At 50.4% G+C, this 16,001-nt stretch overlaps 1 protein-coding gene across 2 annotated transcripts in view; it reads right to left on the minus strand.

The window, feature by feature from the left end:
• The window catches only part of IMPDH1 (inosine monophosphate dehydrogenase 1), a 357,871-nt gene extending 342,462 nt beyond the window's left edge, over positions 1 to 15,409 (minus strand). Inside the window, exon 1 of one of the 2 annotated variants that reach the window (XM_069229367.1) lies at positions 15,060 to 15,409. In XM_069229367.1, coding sequence (XP_069085468.1) covers positions 15,060 to 15,319 — 260 coding nt within the window. In that variant the 5' untranslated portion in view covers positions 15,320 to 15,409. The remainder of the gene's footprint in view (positions 1 to 15,059) is intronic. The other variant, XM_069229368.1, reaches the window with a different exon arrangement.
• Positions 15,410 to 16,001: the final 592 nt, after the last annotated feature.

Here is a 16,001-nt window from a genome sequence, read left to right on the forward strand (position 1 = left end):
CAGTGCTGAGGCCAGAGCCTGGAACGATCGCTGATGGGCAGCCTGACCCGAATGAATGCCCTCCAGGTACGCATTGCTGCGATGAACCTCCCTCTCCACCCCCTGGATGGCATTCAAAAGGGTAGTCTGCCCAACAATGAGCGTTCGGAGGAGGTCAATGACCTCCTCACTGAGGGCAGCGGGGGTAACAGGGGCAGGGCCTGAGGTGCCTGGGGCGAAGGAGATGCCCGGCTTCCTGGCAGAGCGGGCACGGGGCGAACGCTGAGGGGCTGCTGGGAGGGCGGAGATGGTGCGCTGGGTGGCGGCTGTACCTGTAATGGCGGGGGCATGGATGGTGCCACCCCCGCAAGGGAGCTCCCTTCCGAGGACGTGTCCGTGTCGCTGCAGGCTCCAGTCGTCCCCGTCGTGGAGCTCCCCTCGCCCTCCGTCTCACTGGTCCAGTCTGACTCTGTGGCATGGCCCTCCTGGGCCATGTGAGATGCAGCTCCCTCCTGCCCTGATGCCACTTCTCCTCCGCCTGATGATGCTGATGCACACAAGCACAGAAAGACAAACAAAAAGGGGGGGGGGAGAGAAATAAAGGGATATTGAGTACATGGATCTCCGGTACAGTTAGCGGACATGACAGACACAGATGCCCCCTGCACTAAGTTGCGCACTTGGGGTCCGCTACGCATTCCGTGGAACATGCCCTACACGCCTAGAGTTGACAACTGCACCCATGGATGACACGGCCCAGGGATGGCTGTACTGACAAACTACTGAGGGTGGTGGCTGGGGACACAGGGGCTTACGGGGGTGCCCAGCCTACAGATATCGCCCTGGCCTAGGGGGACCCACAGCCCTCCTCCCCCACCCAGACACCTCCACTGCGCGACAACAGAGTAGATAATGCTTGTACTCACCCCCTTGTGTCTGCTGTGCTGCCCTCACGCGCCCATCCAAATCAGGGTAGGCCACCGCCAGGATCCGGAACATCAGGGGGGTCAGTTGACGGCAGGCACCCCGCCTACGTTGGGAGGCCATCCCCAGCAGAGACTCGGCGGTCTTCTTGGTCCCGCGGCGGATGTCCTCCCACCTCTTGCGGCAGTGGGTGCCCCGTCGATGGTGGACCCCCAGGGTCCGGACTTCCTTGGCGATGGCACGCCAAATCCCGATCTTCTCATGGGCGCGGACCTATGTGACACGTACAGGGAGGGAGAAATACCACGTTCAAGTTTGTCTGCATTTTCCTTGCCAGTGGCCCAACGCCCCCCATCCCCGCCAGGCCCCCCGCCATGCCCCCCGCCATGCCCCCCGCCAGGCCCAACATGCCCCCCATCCCCACCAGGCCCCCCGCCATGCCCCCCGCCATGCCCCCCGCCAGGCCCAACATGCCCCCCATCCCCGCCAGGCCCCCCGCCATGCCCCCCGCCATGCCCCCCGCCAGGCCCAACATGCCCCCCATCCCCGCCAGGCCCCCCGCCAGGCCCAACGCCCCCCATCCCCGCCAGGCCCCCCGCCATGCCCCCCGCCATGCCCCCCGCCAGGCCCAACATGCCCCCCATCCCCGCCAGGCCCCCCGCCAGGCCCAACATGCCCCCCATCCCCGCCATGCCCCCCGCCAGGCCCAACATGCCCCCCATCCCCGCCAGGCCCCCCGCCATGCCCCCCGCCATGCCCCCCGCCAGGCCCAACATGCCCCCCATCCCCGCCAGGCCCCTCGCCATGCCCCCCGCCAGGCCCAACATGCCCCCCATCCCCGCCAGGCCCCCCGCCATGCCCCCGCCATGCCCCCCGCCAGGCCCAACATGCCCCCCATCCCCGCCAGGCCCCCCGCCAGGCCCAAAGCCCCCCATCCCCGCCAGGCCCCCCGCCATGCCCCCCGCCATGCCCCCCGCCATGCCCCCCGCCAGGCCCAACATGCCCCCCATCCCCGCCAGGCCCCCCGCCAGGCCCAACATGCCCCCCATCCCCGCCATGCCCCCCGCCAGGCCCAACATGCCCCCCATCCCCGCCAGGCCCCCCGCCAGGCCCCCAAGCCAGCCAGTGGCCCCAAATCCATATTGAATTAAACTCACTTGTTCGTCTGGAGGACCGTAGAGTAGCGCATACTGGGGGAGGACCCCATCCACAAGTTTCTCCAACTCCTCTCCAGTGAAGGCAGGGGCCCTTTCCCCAGTCGCAGCAGCCATTGTACCTTCCAGACCGAGGTCACAGCAACACTTGCAGTATAGGTCCTCTCCTGTGAAAGTTCAAGTCGCAAGTGGATAAGTAGATAGAAAATGGCGGTCACGTCCGCGGCGGTGCGTACCGCGGCGGTGCGTCCCGCCACCGCCGGCGCCCTTCGCCATTGGCTCCTGAAACCCATAGGCTTCAATGTTAACCAATGCGGCTTCGCGCCGCGGTCTTCGCCCGCCGCCCGCCGCGGTGTGCCACGCCAGCGCATTGACCTCACATCCCATTGTCACACTTCACAGGTCAGGCAGCCGCCATTTCCAGGGCCCACATGGCTCAATTTCAACTGCGTCACACAGGCCTAGGCCTTGCATAGCCACTCAGACACGCCATTCACTGCATAGAGAATCGTTTACTGTGCTAGCTGTGAGTACGTACCTGTGGGTTGCTTGACTGTGTGCTCCATGTTGTCCTTCCTAGGCACCGTCCGCTGGGTTTGGCGAGGAGACGGATGAATCCTCCCGTGTACCGACCGCTGGTGGACCTGTCGACAATGGAAGAACGCCACATTATCCTGACCTACCGTCTTAACCGTGCCACTATACATGAACTGTGTGCCCAGCTGGAGCCCGACCTGATGTCCCCCATCCGCCAACCCACAGGGATTCCCCCTCTGGTGCAGGTCATGTCAGTACTCCATTTCTTGGCAAGTGGTTCATTTCAGACAACAGTGGGAATTGCTTCTGGGATGTCTCAGCCCATGTTTTCGAAGGTGTTATCCAGAGTGTTGTCTGCCCTGATGAAATACGTGAGGAGCTACATCATTTTCCCTGAGGTGGGCGAATTGGCTACAGTGAAGGGTGATTTCTATGCCCTTGGACATATTCCCAACGTCATTGGTGCTATTGATGGGACCCATGTGGCTTTGGTTCCCCCAAGAGACAGGGAGCAGGTGTACAGGAACAGAAAAAGTTACCATTCAATGAACATCCAGGTGGTGTGTTTGGCTGACCAGTACATCTCGCATGTAAATGCCAAATTCCCTGGGTCAGTGCATGACGCCTACATCCTGAGGAATAGCAGCATCCCTTACGTGATGAAACAGCTAGAGAGACACCGTGTATGGCTAGTGGGGGACTCTGGGTACCCCAACCTGTCGTGGCTACTGACCCCAGTAAGGAATCCCCGGACCAGGGCAGAGGAACGGTACAATGAGGCCCATGGGCGTACTAGGAGGGTGATCGAACGCACCTTTGGCCTCCTAAAGGCCAGGTTTCGGTGCCTGCATATGACAGGTGGATCCCTAATGTACTCACCTAAGAAGGTGTGTCACATCATCGTGGCCTGCTGCATGCTTCACAACCTGGCTTTGCGCCGCCAGGTGCCTTTCCTGCAGGAGGATGGTCGAGACGGTGGTGTTGTGGCAGCGGTGGAACCTGAGGAGAGTGACGAGGAGGAAGACGACGGGGCTGAAACAGACAACAGGGACAGAATCATTGAACAGTACTTCCAATAGGACACAGGTAACAATTCAAAGATAATTTAGTAAATGTGAACTACTCTCCTGCATCTCTGCTGCCTGTCTATTTGCCCCAGTGTATGATGACTGAGTTGTGGCTTTTCCCTCCCTATTTCAGATCTGGGGTCCCCACTACGAGTCCTGTGCTTCGTTTCCCCATGGACTACAGCTTTGTGGCAGCTGTTTGTTGACTTCACCATGTACAAGGACATATTTGCACTGTCATGTCAATTACAATATATTGAAATCACAGCCAGACTCCAGATAGTTTTGTGCAAAATAGGTGTTTATTTAAGTGCTCAAAATGGGATGGGGGGTTTCAAGTGGGTGGGGGCTATGGTGAAGGAATGTCCATGGCAGAGTCCAGAGTAACAGTCACACAGGTGCATTGTCCAGAGGCCTGTGGAGAGATGGAGCATGGGCAGTTCAAGGATGGACAGGGTGACAATGTGGGACAGTGGGATGACATCAGGTGGTATCCATTGCTGGCGGGGGTCTTGACATCCTACTCTGTCTTCTTGCGAGATCTCAGGGCCCTCTTGCGGGGTGGTTCTTCTCCTGCAGGAGGTGGGGGTCTGGTGGGCTGCTGCTGTGCGGGGGCCTCCTGTCCACTAGCGCCGGCGGAGGTGGTTGGCTGTTCTTGGTCCAGGCTAGTGGCAGGGGCCCTTGGGTGTTGTTGAGTGTCCGTCCTGGTGTTGACGAGGTCCTGCAGCAGCCCTACCATGGTAACCAGGGTGGAGGTGAGGGCTCTGATGTCCTCCCTGTACCCCCGATAGTGTTCCTCCTGCAGTACCTGGATCTCCTGGAACCGGGCCAGTACCGTCGCCATCGTCTCCTGGGAGCAGTTGTATGCTCCCATGATGGTGGTGAGGGCCTCGTGGAGAGTGGGTTCCCTGGGCCCGTCCCCCCCCTGTCGCACAGCTGCCCTCCGAGTTGCCCTGTTTCCCTGGGCCTCTGCCCCCTGGCCGGTGTGCCCACTACCACTGCCCCCAGGTCCCTGTTGTTGTTGGGGTGGTGGGTTATCCTGGGTGCCCTGTAGTGGTAGACACACCGCAGATTGACGCGCCCTGGAGACAGAGGCATGGGCCCGCTGGGTGGGAGCTGTGCTGGTGTTCCCAGAGGGGTTGGGGTCTGTAGTGGCCTGGGCCTGTGTGAGGGGAACCGACTGTCCAGAGGTCCCCGATGGTCCGGGCTGGTCATCGGTGTCCAGGTCGACAGAGCTGCTGTCATCGCTGACGGCCTCTTGGGTGGGGGGTGTGGAGAATTCTGGGCCCTCCGCGGCGGTGTGTTGACGGTCGGGTCCTGCAGGGGTATAGAGGTATGGTTATAGTTTCAATGTGTGGCATATGGGTGTATCTGTGGGTTCCCGTGTCCCCAAGTGCTGGCATTCGTGTGTGGGGGCTTTGGTGAGGGTGGCTTGTGGGGGGGATGTGTATATGCATTGGGCATGCTTTGGTGATGGGTGTCCATGCTTAGTGGACGCATGCAGGGCTAGGTTTTGGGATGTGTGGGTTGTGATGGTGAGACATTGGCAGGGAATAGGTGTGCTGGGGGTGGGGGTGAGGATGGTGGTGGGGGTGAGGATGGTGGTGGGGGTGAGGGTGGGGGTGAGGATGGTGGTGGGGGTGAGGATGGTGGTGGGGGTGAGGGTGGGGGTGAGGATGGGGGTGGGGGTGAGGGTGGGGTTCGAGGATGGGGGTGAGGGTTGGGGTATGATTTGGCATGCAGGTGGGGGGGAAGCAGTAGTGAAGCTTCAACTTACCAGTATCCATTCCTCCGCCGACTCCTGCGAGGCCGTCAGGATGCAGGATGTTCAAGACTTCCTCCTCCCATGATGTAAATTGTGGGGGTTGAGGTGGGGGTCCTCCGCCAGTCTTCTGCACGGCGATGTTGTGCCTGGATACCATGGAACGCACCTTCCCCCGTAGGTCGTTCCATCGCTTCCTGATGTCTTCCCGATTTCTGGGGTGCTGTCCCACAGCGTTGACCCTGTCGACAATCCGCTGCCATAGCTCCGTCCTCCGGGCAATGCTGGTGTATTGTATCTGTGTGCCGAACAGCTGGGGCTCTACCCGAACGATTTCCTCCACCATGACCCTGAGTTCTTCGTCGGAGAAGCGGGGGTGTCTTTGGGGTGCCATGGGGTGGTGTGTATGATGTGTGGGGTGGAGTATGTGTAGTTAAGTGTGTTGAGTGTGGTGGTGTGTGTTGTTTTGTGTGTGGATAGTGTGTGGGTGATGGTGTGGAGTGGCTGTGGCTGCTAGTTTGTGGATGGTGGTGTCTCGCTCTGGCCTTCTTTCAGAATTTTTTGGCGTAGGGGTTTGTGGGTGATGTGGGTGTGTGTTTTATATTGTATTGTGTGTGTGGGAGTGGTGTGTGTATGTGTATCAGGTGTGTGGGATTCAAATCGTCCAATGTGGCTGAGTTTTGTTCGTTTGTGTGTATTCTGACCGCGGCGGTGTGTCCCGCCAATGGAATACCGCGTTTGAATGACCGCCGCGTGGATTCGTGGGTCGTAATGGCATGGGCGTATTTCTGTTGGCGTGACGGTGGAGGTTTTGTCACCTCCACTTTTCCGCCGACCGCTGGTCTGGCGGTCTGTTGTGGCTGTCGGATTTTCGGAGGTTTGCCTTCTGCGGGTCAGAATGACCGTGGCGGGTTTCCGCGACCGCGGCGGGATTATGGAGGATTTCTGACCGGCGGTAGGCGCCTTTTACCGCCGAGGTCAGAATGACCACCTATATCTTTCACATGTCCATCCAAGGGATAGTTTGAATGTTTTTGCAAACGCAATTCTAATAATACTTCCCAAACAGATTAGCACATCTTTGAAGCTCCACACCACCCAAGGTAAAAAGCATACAAGGCAATTTGAAGTTCAAGAAGGAAGTAAATACCTGACTTTTCCAAAGTAAAGGAAGCCGAACCAAACTAGCATCCACAAAACGGAAGAACCTATCAACAGAACACTCTGCTCAAGAGTGCTCCAAGACTGACACCAAACTAGGTTAGTTCCACGAAAAGTCATAGGAATGTCTGAAAAAGAGAACTTCCATGGCTGACTTCAGTCATTGCATTACCATGGACTAGACTTGTAAGAACTTTAGCCATATGATTGTAAACGGGGTGGGCCAATGTTTGCATCATTCGTCGTGACCGGCGCACACAGTTCTCATCATGGAGACCAGCAATGAAGATTAACTGTAGGATGTACCTATCAAACTCTCTCTGTTGGCCCTTACTAGTCTCTCAAAGATAATACTAAACCATCTAAGAAAGGATAGCAGCACCAGTGTGGTCACTCAGGCACTACACCTAAATGCTTCTTCGCAGACCTCTCTCCTCAATAACACCCTACAAGCCAAGCACTCACTCCCAGTGTAGCATGGCATCCTGATGGATAAGACACTCAGGGGGTTATTCTAACTTTGGAGGAGGTGTTAATCCGTCCCAAAAGTGACGGAAAAGTGACGGATTTACCACCAGCCGTATTACGAGTCCATTATATCCTATGGAACTCGTAATACGGCTGGTGGTATATCCGTCACTTTACCGTCACTTTTGGGACAGATTAACACTCCTCCAAAGTTAGAATAATCCCCTCAGTGCCTCATGCAGGGATATGAAGTGTTATTAACAAAATGGCACGTAGCTCTCAAGAGTGCAGCAGGTGCAGTGGCACTGGGGACCTGCAGTGTGAGGGTCCGCTTCACACTAAGTAGTGTAAGTTTTTCACTACCAAACTGGGGAAGAGGGGCCCAATGTCCTTGTTTGGATTAGGGCTCAAGGCAGCTTTGCTATGCCACTGTATACAAATGCGAGTCCAATATAACTAAAGAGGTTGACGTGTGCAGGGAAAGCGGCAGAAATGCTGCCTGACCTCTGATCGGCACAGATAATGTCAACTATGGAACCGCTGGTGTGGGGGGGCACACTCCTCACCAAACACTCCTTTCACTTCGCCAAAATGTGCGAATAAAACTTGCATTTAAAAACATATTTTCTGGCCGAAGTGGTAAAGTTATTTTATTCCTATTGACTATAATGCACCATACTTGTCGGAAATAAATTCATTCTTTTCCACATACCTGCTATAATTCTGAGGATACACTTTTACAAAGAGATGTTTTCACCACATAATTATTACTGTGACTGAAGTCACTGTGCTATTTTCCAAGCAGCGCCCATACAAAGAAGGGTTTCACGCTATGGCACTGGGGACTGGTGGTGCATTCTTTATTATATATAAGGGAGTGTCGCCAGGGGCGTCGCGGGGTGGTAGGGGGCAAGTAGGGGTCCTTGCTTCATCCCCCCCCCCCCCCTGTGCAGGCTCACTACGGCCGCGGTAGAGTTACGCTGCCTGCACTACTACGGCCTCGGCCCCCGCCAAAAACAGTCGGTGGATGCCGTGGACTGCCCCCCCCCCCCAAAAAAAAAAAAAAAACAATTTGCAGACGCCCATGGTGTCGCTGAAGCAGTTAGATAATGACTGTCGTTTAAGTCCTCTTAGGACCACCAAGCGGTGCATTTGGATAAGAGAAAGGGGCGTTTCAAGAAAGCAGTGTCGAGACCCTGCTGCAAGGTCAGGACTAGGAACACATGTACATTACTATTTCTGCTCCAGGTGACTGTATACACTGACTCGAGAGATACATTGCAAATTGCAAACTTTGAAAACATTCATAAAGTTATCATATTATTTATTTACAAACTTCACCTAGAATACCTAGAGCTCGCCACGCGTGTTGGTGTGCACTAACATGACAGTGAGCACAGCAAAACACAATCAACCTAAACATGACTGGCACAGCACGAGCCATGCCCCCCCAGAACACTCCTTATTGGTAATACCTCTCTTTATTCTGCGTTTGCAGCTGTGAGTTACCAACAAGCTCAAAGGACACCTGTTATCCATCTCAGAAACATGAAACGATGAGATTGCACTGACCAGGGTTCGAGAATGTCACCTCCACGTGCCCAATCATGATGGGCTCCACTGCCTCAGAGCAGAGCTGAGCTCCTTTTTACTCACTTTCAGTGTGTAAAGTCAATTCATTTAACCCGCTATTTCTGTGAGTTCATGCCCTGTTTGTTGCTTCATAGCTAGGTTTTTGCAATATAAATACCAACACAAAAAGGAATGGATTCACTTTATATACTGCAGGTCCGGCTCTGCGCTGAGCCAGCTCAGCACATCATGATAGGACCCTCGGATGCTCTTAGCTTTCCAGAGCAGGTGCTTGATTTGTTGGAGAAACAAACTGTTAGAACTTTTCACACATCTGAAAAATGCTCTTGTGGCATTCATTTATAAGCAGCTCGAGGGACGAACATATCCGGACGATTTTGAACACGTTTGCTTTTCACTAGGCATGCAGCTCAAGAGACTTCACAACCAATCAGAAGACAAAAGTAGAGACTTTTGCAGCCGCATTACAAACAACAGTTTTCAAATCTAGAAAAAACACAGGTTCAGATTCACAAAGATTTATTTATAAGTAGGTTCGACGTACTCTTGAGCCCCATCTTACTTCTGTATTTAGGAAAAGTGTACTGTGGGAGTAACTCACAGCAAAATCTTTGGGAATCAGTCTGAAGAGTATCCAACATACATCCAGGTGGGCCGGATTCAAGCCTGTTTTTCAGGATACCCACAACAGATCACTTAGCATGCAATTCATTTAATCAGATCCCTGGAAACCTAGACTGGATCCTCTGCCTCTTCTAACAAGGTTAAACAACCATTTGCAATGCAATGGGTCTTGGGTTTGCTCGAGTTAGAGCTGTTAACGTTGTAAATTCCTAACTGGACTTTTCTTTCCACCTAAATTGAAAATGAAAAGTAAAACAGTTGACAAAAGTGAGCCGATTCAAAGCGCCATGGCCACCATGAGCATGGGCGCAAAGGAGAGACACAAAGGAAAAAGGAGTTTGCTTGCAGTCAAATGTATCGGCAATAGTGCAAATATCCATGTAACAGGGTCAAAGTCCAAGGCAGTAACCATACCACCCCAAGGAGGGACAAACGTAAAGCATTTACCAATGATAACAAAGGATTTTTGAAAGGCAAGCCCATAAATGAGTGATAGTGATGGGCGTGCGGTGGGCGAAGTTGAAAGCCCACAGATAGTTTACAACAGGTAAGAGCGCTTGTGTGCTCGACCTAATAAAGACACTAGCTTTACTGTTGCTTGCCTCCTACAGAGATACAGATAGCCAGGTCTATGCACCAGTAGTTCATCTAGTCAGCCTGTCCAGTTGATTCATCCCATTATTAAATCAGGACTACAAGTCCTAGCATGCAAACAAAAAAACACCTGGGTGTGATGAGCTGTCCAAGCAAGGGTCGGCGAAGCTTGGGAGCTCTGGCCCTGTTTTTGTGCCCTTATGCCACTCAGTGGCCTCTTTGAGCACCTGGAACGTGTTGTCTGCACCACTGTCCTCCAGTTTGGTGGTCCGAACTCTTGTAGGAAGAGTCCTCCTTTTCTATTTGTTTATTTGACTAGAGGCATTTGTAAAACACAAACTTAGCTCCCAGAAGCAATACAGCATCATAGCGTGAGTGGCATCACGGTACCGACAATTAATACAACTGTGTCCAGGAGGGCAGCTTCAGGAAGGTTGAGCTGGCGTAATTTCGAGGTTCAAGGAGGCAAGAGGGGGGTATGCGTCTAGTGAATGGGGTCCCGCACTAACAATGGGGGGAGTTTAACACAGGTGGGGAGGTCAGAGGTCCTCTCAAGAGATGATTGCAAGAGTTCATGGCTTGTCGGTGTTGTTTTGAAGGGTGGGAATGACATTCCAGTTTCTCATTGCATACATGTGGAACCCTTTTATGGCCCTTCTCTTCTTAACAGTTTTGTAAAAGTAAAGTGGGCTGGACTTGTCTCCGTGAGGGTAGAGAATCTTTGAAAGCTGCGAACTTGTGTTTTTTTTATCTTTGTGTGCACAAATAGGTAGCAAGTGGAATTTAGTCAAGGAAGGAGGCCTGTTCAAATTGTGGAGGCATGTAGCGAGTGTGCGCGCATCCTTCTGTACCAGAAAGAATAAATATTTGCACGATGTACCTGGGTCTTTATCCTGTGAGACAATATTTTGAATTCTGCAGCCCTGTGTGCTGGTGGCAGGTTGTCTGTTTACTTTGACATGGGAAGTGAAATTGAGCTAGTTCTCAGGGGGGGAGTTTGCTGATTTGGCACCTATGGCGAGTTTTGTTAGGAACCCTTTAAGTGCATGAGTGCTGCTAAATAAAATGAACGTGTGTAAGTACAGAGGGCACATGTTCTCACAGAGCCTTGATAGGATCAGTATTCAGGCTAGTCCAAAGCTGTGCTTCAAATGAAGCAGCGCTAACAATGGTTATTGCATAGAAAGTTAGAAGTTTATCCCTTTCACCACCAAGAAATCTGGGCAACTAGGCCTACACAATTCAAACGTGATGCTCTAGAGAAAGTGTGGACACCAAGGAAGGTGTGAGTTAGCAAGAAAATTATATTGGCATTTGCATTGTGTGCAATCTGCAATAAGTATGACCTCAAAGCACTTTCAAGAGTCCAGCGATGACTGCCCAAATGGTTCCATCAGGATTATAAACGAGTAAGCTCCTATTTAAGAGTAAAGTGTCATGCAAACGTCCTGCTAAGTGTCATTTCCTATCTTTTCACTCCATCCATACAAAGGAAGTGTTCCTACATTCAAAAGTTGACTTGCTGAAGACAAATGCTATTTAAATGTGATTCCCAGTTTCATTCTCCAGAAGGAGGTCGATCAGATCATCCTCGGAATACAACTTAAATAGTTAGGCAATTTCCACATGCACACAAGGTTTAAGAACGGAGGCATGTAGATCCCAACATGTGGCTGTTTTGCTGCTGGATTGTATGGAATTCTGCAGATATGTTAGCTCTGATTTGACATCAGGGATAAGGCCCTCTGCAGGCCAGAGGACTTTAACACAGTGAAATAACTAATATGTGCTGCTCAAGCTATTCTTATAGCTTTGAGTGGCAGGTATTAGTGATTTTGGTGTACATTTAATTATTAAACAACAGCTGTTGTGCCCCTTAAAAAAATAAGAAAAACAGCACCACCATGTGGCAGGCTGACACTGGAAACAACCGGCTCAAATTAAGCACTGAACCCATCCTTGCAGTCAATGAGGTGGAGACTGGTGGCTGTTCAGCCATGTTATTGGCAGTAGATAAACTGATTAGAATTATGTAAAATAAGGGCTACAGGTTGGTCTTTGTACCTTAGGCATAGGGAGGCTCTTGCTGTGTCTCTCAAAACAAATTAATTTCATCTAAAGTGTTGAATGTCCCACTGTCGGTCGTAGAATAGGCTGTTGCATTTCTTGTATTCCAAGGGTTTTAGGGCCTCTTCCAAACTTTTACTTGGGAAATGCATGTTTTGGATTTAGCAGAAGATTAGTGGTGGTTGTGGATGTGTAGAAGTGGATTCTACACGCCTTAAGTAAAGCTTTGCACTAGGGCAAAAAATGGAGCAAAATCTGTTTGCTCAATTAATTTTAAAGGAATCAGCCTACAAAGGTGCAATATTGAGTACATCTTCTTTACCCCAGTGCAGACTCTATGTGATATGATCAACAAGGATTCTCCGGAACAGGACACGATGCAGAATGCTTTAGCTAAGACTTTCAGAGGTTGACACAATGCATCAACTGGGGTCACCAGAACCGGACTTTACATATAATACTAAAGATAAGGACTTTTCAAACGGATTCAGTTCTCAAGACAATTAGCCTTCTTAGCTTATTATTTTCAGTTGAAATCATTTACAGGATTGCCGCCTATCATTTTGGCCAGTTGGAAAAAGTATGATTCCTATGCTGTTAAATTTTCAATTTCAATACACATTTCCCATCGCCTGAATGCAGAATATGCTGTGCCATTAGCTGAGCACGACAGAAGTTCTCTCAGGGATGGAGCGTCCTCTGATCCGAATACAATTTACCTGAACTCTCCAGGACAGAATCAGCCAGGTGGCACTCTCGAGGACATACACGTAAGTAGGGTTTAGTCTACAAGCTGAGGGCAGCGTGGAGGATTTGGGATAGTTCATCCTCTTGCAGCTCGTCTCACCTTCTGTCTCCCCTAAACACGACGTTCTAATCCAGCATTTAAAATTCAAAAAATGGGTATTTGTCTATTTAACCTTATTTTAAATGATTCAAATGCATGAAATATTAATAGTTCATAACAATGTGGTAGACAACAAGGTGTGGTGAATGAAGAAGTGAAAAAGCAAACTGTGATCCATGATAAGTGGAGTAGCTTTGTTAAAAGTGATACTATATAGATATTTGTGCACTAGCTTTGTTATATGTACATACCTGAGCGCAGAGTTTGTGCACCAGATGCTTACTGGTCGACAAGCAACATTTATTAGGTACAAAGGGCCAGATTTAAGAAGCCCCTTGCGCCACATTAGCGTTATTTTATTTACGCTAATGTGGCGTTAGGTTGGCAAAAACGCCACACTACATTTAAAAAGTGGCGCAATGCATGTATTGCGCCACTTTGTAAACCCTTGCGCAACATTATGCCTGTGCCAGGCATAATGTATGCAAGGGGAGTGTTCAGGCATTAGGAGACCCAGAAAAATGGCACAGTAGAATCTATGAGATTCCACTGAGCCATTTTTAGTGCAAGCATTAAAATGACTCTCCCATTGTTTTCAATGGGCCTCCTTTAACTTTGCAGGATTAGCGTCAAAATGTTTGACGCTAATCCTGCAAAGCGCCAAACTACCATCAACATGTTTGACACTAGTTCCCTAATGTGTGCCATGGTGCGCCATATCATAAATACGGTGCACACATGGTGGTGTTAGGGGGGGCGCAAGAAAAGTGGCACATTATGATATGATTAGTCTCTTTTCATAAATATGCCCCAGAATGTTTTTCATTTTCAGACAAACTTGACAGGTATGTGGAATCCAGAACCGGTTTACATTTCAGCCCATCAGGTTGTTTATTGGCTTTCATCGGATACATTGTTTGAATATTTATCATCTGAGCATGTACAACACACTAGCAATACCTCAGTGAATTATACCAATATAAATAAGTCCTCGGAATAATTCTGAAATGTATCATTAGGAGTATAACAGGGACAATGTTACTTCTGTAGCCCTGAAGACATAAACTCTGTTGGTAACCTTCCTGCTCAGGAAAGAAGCGGCAAAACTTTACTTGCAGCCAGTAACTTATCTATTTCAGAAAATGTTTGCGGAGCTAGCATGCAAAGAGATTAAGCTTATATACACACTATCGATCAGCCAGATGATGATCGCTGTCTCAACTTCTCCTATGGTACAGATATTTTCTCTTTGTTACAGTTAGCAATGGCAAGTGACCTTATCTTGTTTCCCTTCCATGCATGCTTCAGAGACCCTAGGGTGGCATGACTTCCTATTAAGGGAGAGTAGAGATTTTCCGAACCCAGTGTTCTGTAGCTTGACCACAATACTTCAAACTTCGTGGAACTCAAATGACTTGCACTGAAGGCGCAGAAGCTCTTTAGCAAAGCCTCCTTGAATGTAAGGTGCTGCACTTAGCTAATCATGCTCCTTTAATGTGGCATCTAAAACTTCCTGATGGACTAAGGGGCTCTAAGATCAAGTCAACTCTATCAATTTTCCTTAAGGAGCCCTCCTACTAACCTCTATCCTGGGTGGTCTAGAATAATTAACCACTTGGACTGTGTACGATGATGACTGTTAAAGTTAGGAAAAAACAAAGAACCCACTTGTGCCAAGTTACAGGTATATTTTTAATGGTTTATTGCATTTGGAAAATTGGTTTATACTTCATCTCTCTATTGAAAGCGTTCCCTGGGTTTTTTCTTTTGTAAAGCACTCAAGCGACACCTCGGCATTGAAAACTCTTAATCAAATAAATGCAATTACCCTCTCCATTGAGGTAGTAACCAACTAATTCCAAAGTGCGCCATGGTGGAGGTTCTGTGAGTTGATGGCATATTAATGTCGACTTAGGTTTAGGATACCCACTGAATGTCTGACTAAGATGATTAAACTGAATTAAAGTGAGAAAATGCAGTCTGAACAGTCACCAGTCTAGATCACTGTAAGAACTTGTGCAGATACAGTAGAGTTGAAATGCTCAAATTAAGGCACCTTGTAATCTACTGATATTGCCCTAATTTCACAAGGATTTGGGGCAACTCTCAGGTTAAGGATATTATATACCAATCAAGGAGACTAACGAGTCTATCTAGGTACATCCCAGCTGTTCATTTAATACCATCTGCCACCAAAAATTTTCAACCCAAGATGGCTTCCTCAATGGATCACTCCCACACCAGGCTCCTCCTTCTAGAGTTTGAGTGACACCAAATCTTACCTTTCAGGCTCATAGCCTGCCTGCAGGCGGGTGGCAATGTACCTCTGGGCTGCAGTTTCATGCCCATGTGGGTGTAATGGAGAGCAGCAATTCAGGGCAGGCACACAACGCTGAGGCGGGGGCGACAGTGGTGGTGGCTCCTGGACATCCCCTACAATCAGGCGATAGTCATACAGCGAATGTGGTGATAGCTGTTGCTGGGATCGTGCCAGTTCCTCTTCTTGGTTAGCGGAGAAGCGATTATACCGATACCCATCCATGGCCCTCGGACCTTAGTGCAATGCAAACTTCTGTGCACTATTTTCAGGTGGACTAGGGTAATCCAACACACGTTTTCTTCCCAAAAAAAATTCAAATCCCCTAGAGTATTGCGATACATTAATTGTACACCTGTTTTCCAGTGATCATCCTCAGAAGTCCTTTATTTTCCTTGTATGAAGTTTGCAGTTCATTTTAGAGCAGTTTGTGTTATGGGAGGTTGCACGAGCTTGTAAATATGTCTTGCCAAAACAAAGTTGCGTCCGCAAAATTGGAATCTCGCGCAGTACTGCTCTCTGGGAGCAAGCAGGTCGGTCCCCCTTGCTGCACCCAGAGTGACCTCAGCTGCCCCCTCCACGGGCTGCTGTGAGGGAAGGGGAACCAAGCCTAAACAGCCGAGACGGAGGGCGGAGGCTGCTGCCAGCTCGACCTGGCTTTCAAGCCCCCTCTCCTCTCAATCTCCGGCTGCAGACGTCAGTTTGCCAAAGAGGATTGCGCTCTTCTGCGTGTAAGCTGCAGCTAGCTGGGGAATTTGCACACTTGCAGTTTCCCTGCCCTCTTTTGCTTACAAACATAGAGCGTCACGCTGGGTCTCCACCCACAGCTCACACCGCAGGAGAAATAGGTATCAGGGAGGTAAACAAAACAGCGCTGCACCTAAGAGTCAACTCCAGACCGTGGCAG

Source organism: Pleurodeles waltl, chromosome 4_1 (genome assembly GCF_031143425.1).
Source record: "Pleurodeles waltl isolate 20211129_DDA chromosome 4_1, aPleWal1.hap1.20221129, whole genome shotgun sequence".
Classification (NCBI taxonomy): Eukaryota; Metazoa; Chordata; class Amphibia; order Caudata; family Salamandridae; genus Pleurodeles; species Pleurodeles waltl.